The following is a 9,118-nucleotide window of genomic DNA, read 5'->3' as shown; positions in this document are numbered from 1 at the left end:
GCGGCGGGGAGGGGGTGGGGGTGGGCCGGACTGAGCGCCCGCGGCTCCCGCAAGCTCGGGTGGGGCCGAGCGGAGAGCCCGGCCCGCCGTCCCCGCGGCCGGAGCCGTCCTCGCCGGCACCTCGGGCCGGGTGAGGCCGGAGACCCGGGCCCCGCGGCCTAGGGCAGCGGTCCACTCCCGCCCGCCCGCCGCGGGGCTCGGCCGCCGAAGATGGAGGCGAGCCCGGGCGCTCCGGACGGAAACGGACCCACGGCGCTGCCCCTGCGGCTCTGGGCGCCGCGCGCTCGCGGGGTGAGGCATCCCCGGCACCTCGGATCCAGCCCCAGCCCTTAGCTTTCGTGACGCGGCCCCGGCGGAAACCCCTCCGGCGTCCCCGTCCCTCCTGCGCCCCGCGCCCCTCACCCCTCGGCCCTGGGGCGCACCCCGGTTTTCACCTCGCGTTCATTTTAGACGGGCCGCTGCTCCCCACCTTCAACCCCCGACACAGCCCTGTTCCACGTCGAACTCGGAGAAAGGATCCCCGCTTTCCTTCCCTAAACTGCCTCCCCTTTCACCCCTTCAACCCGTTCAGAAGCAGCCTGAGCTTCCAAGTACCGATTACTCTAACTGGGAGTCTTGCCATTTGGGTAACCGTTAACAATACTGGTTTGTGCTCCGTGCTTTGTGATAAAGAGATGAAATCTGAATCCAGATTTAGTCAAAGTTTTCCTATTGGTTGCAAGGCTGGGTTGGAGTATCCCCCAGGCCGGTGAGACGCTTATTGATTCAGATTTCTTTTTTCTTTTCCTTCTTTTCTTTCCTTTTTTTAACCATCTTGGAATAGTTACAGAGACACTTGGGCTAGTATATTTAGAAATTTGGTAAAATTCATCAATTCTTGACTCATTTCCTCGTTGAGTTTTTCCAGTGCATCTTCTAAACGGGAAACAGTGGATATGCCTCAAACACTTTTTGGGGTTTCCAAGAACCACAAGAAGTCAGCAATACAGCGTTCTATCCATATCTATCTCTATAGATAGATAGAGGTATCTATAGAGATAGATATGTATTTAAGTCTAAATATGTTTAGGTTGTAGAAGTTTGTTTAGGTTGTAAAAGGTATGACTTACATGTATTTAAACACTCACATTTAAGTTAATTTTAATGGCAGTTTCTTCATCTTGGTGTTACCGGACTATAAACATAGCTTCGCCAAATATTTGTAAAATTATCTTACTATCTTACCTCTCTGTTCACCTGTTTGCTTCCAAGTGGGCGTTCTTATTTTACGTTATCTATACCTGTCTCTTTGAAGATACCCTTAAATATCGGAATGATCTAGTAACTGAAATCTAGAATTTGAAACGTTTTGAAATCTAGAATCCAAAACGTTTTGAGTTTGAGTATTTTTACTTAAAGAGTGGGTTTTACTTTCCAAGTACTGTAAAATTCAACCTCAGGCATCTGGCCATCACTAAAGTACTGGAACATTACAAAGTAAAATAAACTTTTTAACCAAACGACAACAGAAAGGCCGTTGAATTTAAATCTCCCTTTGATAATGAACATCTAATGAAACTAGTTGATTAACAGTGGAAAATATTAAAGAATAGGAAACAGAAGCATGGAATGTTTGTATTGTTGATGGGAGTTTTTATTAGTCACTTCCTTTTATTAAGTATTTGTTGTAATTACCAGACTAATAAAAATAACTTATTTTATATTACTGGCTTCTCCGGGAGCTAGGTTTCACGGGTTATATCTGCCAAATTGGACCCCAGGTGCTTCATGGAAATTCTATTTTTGAAGTATTTTCCTCATTCTGCACCTGAGTTACCTTGTCTTCATTCTAGCAGACCACAATGGTTTTTACATTAATTTTAATTACTGTAACAGCCGTAAAAGTGTTGCTATCATTTTATAGCTTTCAATTCCTTTTCTGTACCCTCTTGTAAGTTTTTATACTCTTTCTGGGCTTTTCACTGTTTTTTGTGCGTAAATTTAGAAGAATTCTCTCATTCTGATGGGATAGCGATTTTAAAGAAACAAACATAAGATATTAAGTAGATTTTTTTTTTTAATCCTGTTAGTGTTAGAATGTAGGATTGTAAACCAGTCTCCAGTTACTGCTCCCTGGGCACCAGTAAACTTTTATTCGCTCAGCAGATAATTAATTTAGTGTTGATCTAGGTGCTGTATAAGGCCCCTGACCTCTAGAAGAAGAGAGATTAGGAACAGCTAGAACATGGTGCTGGATGAAATGGACTAAGGGGGACAAACGAAGAATAGGAAATGCAGGTATTGTAGTGGGAAAAGCTGTTGGCCAGGTCTCCAAAGTAAGATTCAAGTAAAGCGGGATAAGAGTCCTTTCCAAGCGAATACTGTGAGGCAAGGAAGGCAGGGCGTGGATGGGCCAATAGGAGCAGTGAGTGGCAAACACAGTTTCCGGGTATAGCTTTTACTGGACAGAGCAATAGTAAATAAGGTCAGTGAATAACAAAAAAGTGTATTAAGTCAGGTTTCCAAATGCAAACCAAAGTGAAACCAAATTTAGAATCCTGAGATGCTGGGGTTTGATCTCCAGTCTACCAAACGTCATAAGAAATCTTGTGTCTCAGAGGTGCCCACATGCCTCGTGGACTTACGACGTCTGAAATACCCTGATTTTTACAAAACTTGAATTTTAAGGTCCACCAGAAGACCTGTTATATTTGCTGCTGTTCACAGTTTGGAGAAATGATGAACAATTGAATTTTTTTTTTTTATGTATTTCATCCCAGAATATATCTCCAGTGTCTTGGGGAAGAGACTTTATAGGGTAATTGAGCAATTTAAATGACGTGGCCTGGGAAATGTGCGCCCTGTCTGTCACATCTGGTGCTTTATGGCGTAAAGGTAGCTTTCAGATCTGTGATCTGGAGACACCAGTTCTCCATCCTTGCTGTGGTTTTTGTAGCTGACATAACAGCTGTTATGTATTGTGTGCCGATGTGCCCGACCCCATGCTTACACACTGCTCTTCTGGTCCTCATTCTATAGATGAGGAAACCCAGACACAGCGTTCAAATAGCTTCGAGTCACACGGGTAGAAAGTTGCAGAAGGGAGCCGGAACCTTTGCTGCCTGACTCTGAAACCCATGCCCTTAACCCTTGGGCAGTTCTGTCTCCCTGTGATTCTGTTTTTACTTTGTTCCCTAAGACGTGTCATCGTGTGTACATATGTAGACACACATCGTTTGAAAATTAAGAGATGCATGATCATTAGCACTGATGGGTCTGGAAGATGAGAAGACATACACTAACTTACTCTCTGCCAAGTACTCCCGGGTCTGGACAATATGAAATCCCGTCTGGCCGAAATAGTTTGGAGGCAAGGACCGTGTCTTTTCAGCAGATTGCTTAGGGTCCCTAAGAAGACAAACCTGAAGACAGTTTTAGTCTGACATGGGGAACATTTCAACAGAAATGTAGTCCCAGCAGAAGGAGCATCTTTTGGCAGAAACCACAAAGGTTTTTATGAGTAGTGAATTTTACTGACGTTTACAACACTTTTTTCTGGCTATAGTAACGTCACATGCTTCCTGGTAAAAGACTCAGAAAATGTAGACAAATGTAAACAATTTTTTAAACCTCTATGACCCAGAGCTTGCTAAAAACACTAGGACGCATTTCCCTCTTTAACTTTGCTGTGTACCAGCAAAGGATTGTTTTACTTCGTTAAAATGAAAATGGAAAAATAATCCCCCCGTAAAGCCTAGTGTATGTGGTTTTACATCACAACACTGACAGTAATTCTTAGGCTCAGTGAACTAGCCCACAAGCAGATGTCTGAAAAGTCAAAGTGTTCTGCCTTCAAGGTAATTACCCACTCCTTAAGGGTGGATAGGGAATAAGCAGAAAATCCCAAGGTTGTCCTGTTTGCCTGGAACATTATCTTTTCTTCGGCTCCTGGCTCACTGTCGAGGCCTCTGCTTAGATCTCATTTGGTTTGCTTTGTTGTATTTTTAAGGCTGATGACAGTAGGTAACACTTAATTGTGCCAATCATCGTTCCAGGTGCGGTCCGTGTATGTTATACTGCACTGCCCTTGAAAAAGTATTTATGGCCTCTTTTTCTTTCCTCCCCTGATGAAGAAAACAAACCACAATGTGGTAAAATAACTTACAGAGGTCTCACAGTTAATAATGGCAGAGCCAGGGTTCCAGGTTGGTCAGGTTTACAACCCCCTGCTTTAAACAAACATTAAGGGTTCTGTAACCTAATGTGTGTTAATAAATTTGGTAATGTGAGATTTAAACAATGTGATGGAATCCTCTTTCTTAGAAGTTTGGTTCTAAAAAGCTTGGTTTCTAAAAAGTTTGGTTCTAAAAGTCTTTTTCTTGTGCAGGTAGAATGATAGAGCTTTGCCCCCCACCTTCCCATCCCCAGGTAGCATACACTAAGGATTTTCTCAGGATATTCAAAGTATTTCAAACATTTTCTTGCTAAGAACATGTCATTTAATCCTTATTCTGTGTGAGTTACACATGTTTTCCCCCCAATATTTTAATATCATTATGCTTTAGCTGAACATCCCAATGAAATGTTTTCTGCACCTGGGTCCTTAGGAGTCATAGGAGTTATGCTCAAACACAACAAGCTTTAAGGTTTTTGATGGCCAGAAAGCTTTCCAGAAAAGTTGAATGGATACGTATACCTGGTAGCAGAGAGAGAGAGAGAGAGAGAGAGAGAGAGGAGAGAGAAAGAGATTTGATTTCATCATGTTTGAATGCACTATGGACTTTTTGGGGCGCCTGGGTGGCTCCAGTGTCCATCTTCGGCTCAGGTCATGATCTCACTGTTGGTGAGTTCGAGCCCTGCATCAGAGTCTGTGCTGACAGCTCAGAGCCTGGAGCCTGCTTCGGATTCTGTCTCCCTCTCTCTCTACCCCTCCCCTGCTCACACTCTGTGTGTGTGTGTGTGTGTGTGTGTGTGTGTGTGTACACTCCCTTGTCTCTCAAAAATAAATAAACATTAAAAAAAATTTTTTTAATAAAATTTTTGACAGTTTGCTAGATGAGCATTGATACCTAATTTTAATGCTGGCTTTTTTTTCGACTTCTATTTTAAATTGTTTAAGTACTACAAGTTGGTTAAGAAAAAGCAAAGAGAGAATGAAAGCCACCTGGAATCTCCTTACCCAGAAATAACTAATGTAAATATTTGGATAAATCCTCTATTATTCCCGTAGGTATACTTTACAGAGTTTTTACTTGGGTTTTTAAGTAGAAACACAAGCATTCCATAATCTCCCAGTTTTGGGCAAAATTATTTGCTTGCTCCCCTGTGTTTTCAAAATATTACATATTCCTCCCTAATCTTTGAATATTTGTCTATGTTTAACTGTTTACTTCTTTCTTTTCTGCTTTTTGCACCTCTACTCTTCATCTGCAAACAGAAAATACTACCTAGAGCATAGATTTGTCATAACGATACACTGATAATACAAAATGTTGATAACAGTACCTTATATGTGCATATGATTTTTTTTATCTTGTTTTAGGTTCCCTGAGGGCTAGGACTCTGTGGTCTACATTGTTCTAACCCAACTCTTATACAACGCTTGGCACCTAGTAGATATTTCATGAATGTGTTGTTATTGAAGGGCCACATAGCACTTAAAATGAACCTGCTAATGTGGGTGGGATGAACAAAAGCCTGTGGATGGTGAAGAGATGGTCACAATAATTGATTCAGAGCAAATAAGAGAATTGGTGCCCAAACTGTAAAAATTAACTTAGAATGAATGATGAGATTTCTTGAGGGGCCATACAGGTTTGCCTTCTAAGAATATAATTAACCTTATCTACCCCACTTAGCAGGGGAAGGATATTATAAAACTGATTTGTGTAAAACGTTTATTCTTAAAGTCTTCGAAGAGCGAAATGTTTAAACTGTTCTAAGTGGAAGATTTTGTATGCGGACATGATAGTTTTCTACCTTCAAATAATATGCAGCTTATAATTTCACTTACTGTGAAATCTAATAATAGCTAACATTTATTGGGCACTAACTCTGTGCCAGGCACCGGTATTAAGCACTTTACTTACATTATCTGATTTAGTTTCACATAGTTCTGTTAGGTTTATACTGTGGTTGTTTTGCCTATCTGCTAGGTGATGGAACTGATGTCCAGAGATGCTTATTAACTTGGCCAAGGTTATCGAGATTTCTGGTTTATTCTAAACTAAATGGCAATACTTGTTCATGCCTTTTTTTTGTTTGTTTTTTTTTAAATGGCGGGGGCAGCAGGTCCTCATGATGTATACTGATTTATATCAGTGAATTCTTTGGTCTTCTTGATGTTATCTGTTCCTTGCTGACACTGTCCCTCCCTCCCTCCCACTAAGCCGGGTTGGACAACTGAAGGCTTATGCTGCAGAGAAAGCAGGTGGGACCTCAGAATTGCATCTCAGCTCTGCCCTTCCCAGACCATGACCTTAGGCAAGCCTCAGTTTCCCTTTGACTTTTCTCGGCCATCGGACACTGTGTACTTCTCAGAGTTGTTTTTACTGAATCAAGATCATGAGCACAGAAGTGTGCCAGGCGCTCAGGATTATTAGAAAATGCTTTAGCTGTATCCGTTGATTTGATTGGACAGAGATTTGGTTTGTTTTTCTGTCTCCTTATTCACAGGCTCTTAATCATGTCCTGAGTGGTTGGGATTCCCAGGTAGGAAAAGCCTGTAAAATCGAGTTTGCCGTTACTGCTTTTAATATATCAGTTTGTATTATAGATTTTCCAAAGGGCTTTCAAATCTATTACTTCATGTTTTTTAGGGTGAAGCTAAAATTAGTTTTTGTTCTTTGTTCTTCGTCATCTGTCCTCATTTACTATTCAAAATTATGTGGGTTTATTTTATCCTTATTCTGTGACTTAGTCTGTTTCACATCTTGGCTTTTACTTTCTAGCTCATTTTTACTGTGTGCTTACAGGGAACAAGTTCCCCATGCAATTGAGGCTTTCTGCTTGTTGACTTAGACATTTTTGTTCTACCTTTGAATTGTCATTTTTGTTAATTGCCTCAGTGATGTGGCCATCTTCTATATTAGATACCTTCTGGAATTTTGCTATAATTTTAAATGATTAGTACAGACTTAAAAGGCTTAAAACGTGCAGTAAATTATCTATGTTGATAAAGCAAGTATTCCTGTTTTTGCTAAGAGAGAAAAGTACCTTAAGTAGCATAAAAGTCATGGGCATAAAAGTATGTTAAAATTGGCAATAGAGTGCATAGGAAGAAACACTCTGAGGTAGCAGAAATATTTCCTAAACTGCATTTCTATTATTTTGATACTTCACTTTATCTTTTAAAATTAAATTTTGAGTTTGCTTAACACCTTCACTTTATCACATTTTTAGAATACAGAAAAAAAATCTAAAATGGTGCTGAAAATCATCTGTGATTCTCACCCAGAGATCATTTTGGTATCAGTGTTGCCATTTTTAAACTTTTAGCCCATATAAACACATTGCTTGTGTTGAGAGAGACAGAGAGAGAGAGAGCTAGCGGGGTAGGGGCAGAGAGCGAGGGAGACGCAGAATCCGAAGCAGGCTCCAGGCTCTGAGCTGTCAGCACAGAGCCCGACACGGGGCTCGAACCCACGGACCGCGAGATCATGATCTGAGCCAAAGTCAGGTGCTGAACCAACTGAGCCACCCAGGCGCCCCTGATTCTGTTCTGTACAAATTCCTAGATGTGTCGTGAAAATGGCACCATTTTATATTCTTACTGGCGGCGTGTCTGTCCATTCTTTGTACCTGTTACTATTTCCCCACATAGCCTAGCTTTGCTCACTTGAGAGAGAAGAATGGGCATGATGGTGTTAAGCAGCTCATTCTCTGGAGGCAGAGGGACTGAGTTTGAATTCCTTTTCTGACACTCACTGGCTATGTGATCTTGAACAATTTTTTTATTTCCCAAAGCCTCAGTTTTTGGGTTTTTTTTCCCTGTAAAATTGTGACAGCAGTACCTACACTCATGGTACTGTCCTCTAATAGTGTGGTTGTGGAGATTAACAGATGATGTGTATTGAAGCATACGTCCTTGAGAGATTTTAGCTGTCGTTGTTTATTATAAATGAGATTTCCCATCACTATATTTTATACTTTGGTATGCCTATATTTTATACCTAGTCGTAGCTGGTATAAAGGAAAAATTACTCATTTTTAAATAACCATCTAGCTACCTTCCTGAACTCTTTTCTGCGTACTCTTAAATTGTAGGACTTAGTTCCAGCACCTTTTCAGTCTGAGTCTCTTGGTTTTTCAGAATAGGTAATGGTGATACAATAATAACAATTTTTTTCAATACTTCAATTCTGCTTTTTCTTCTTACATTGTGTTGGTTGAATTTAGACAACAGTGTTGATGAATAGTAGTCATTTGTTGATGACTTGGGCTTATTTCTGATTTTAATGTGACGTCTTCTCTGGTATTTCACTTACTAAATGTCAGTGGCTGTTGCTTTCATAGATAGGTAGGAATATATACACATAGTCCTGCAAATAACCATAAAAGTCAAATGTGAGAAACTTGAAAATAGATTTATATGTTATGGGAGGATTCTCTTAAGTTACTAAATCCTTAAGTATCTACTAGGCACATCTTCAAAAATATATTTTCAGTGTTTAATTCACATTCTCTTCTTTTTTTATTGAACATGCAATCAATTTAAATATATCTTCAATTTCAATAAGTTCGAAATATCACTGCTTTCGATCCGTGTCTCATTGATACGCCCTTCAAGACCTACTCTTGTTTTCACTATTGTCCATTGTTGTATCATATGTGTAGAATAGTCGTAAGAGTAAATGAAACAGTTTTGTCCCTGGAATAGAACCTTTTATTCAAATGAAGTCTCAGGATCAGGGGCCCAGCGTCCTCGTTATTGAGCCTCTGAGGCCTCTTTTAGAACACTACTTGAAAACTTCTTCCCCTCCGGAAAGATTCAAGTAATTTCTAAATCCCCCAAACTGACAGTGCCACTAAACTGACATTTTCAGAAGTTAGCAGGAGAACTACCTCGTGATCTCATGAGGTTTTATTAGATTTTATACTGAAGTCCTAACTTAGCATGTTTACAGAGATGATTAAGTAT

At 40.5% G+C, this 9,118-nt stretch overlaps 1 protein-coding gene across 3 annotated transcripts in view; it reads left to right on the top strand.

Moving 5' to 3' along the window:
• ZC3H12C (zinc finger CCCH-type containing 12C) overlaps positions 1-9,118 on the top strand; it is an 86,939-nt gene that overhangs the window by 4,972 nt on the left and 72,849 nt on the right. Inside the window, exon 1 of one of the 3 annotated variants that reach the window (XM_049613867.1) lies at positions 12-291. The exons of the other annotated variants lie outside the window; for them this stretch is intronic. Within the exon in view, the coding sequence (XP_049469824.1) occupies positions 211-291 (81 nt within the window). The 5' untranslated portion in view covers positions 12-210. Of the gene's footprint in view, positions 1-11; positions 292-9,118 lie in introns of those variants that run through there. 3 annotated transcript variants of the gene reach the window in all.

This window comes from Panthera uncia, chromosome D1, assembly GCF_023721935.1.
Source record: "Panthera uncia isolate 11264 chromosome D1, Puncia_PCG_1.0, whole genome shotgun sequence".
NCBI lineage: Eukaryota > Metazoa > Chordata > Mammalia > Carnivora > Felidae > Panthera > Panthera uncia.
This window is presented reverse-complemented; position numbering and strand designations above follow the sequence as displayed.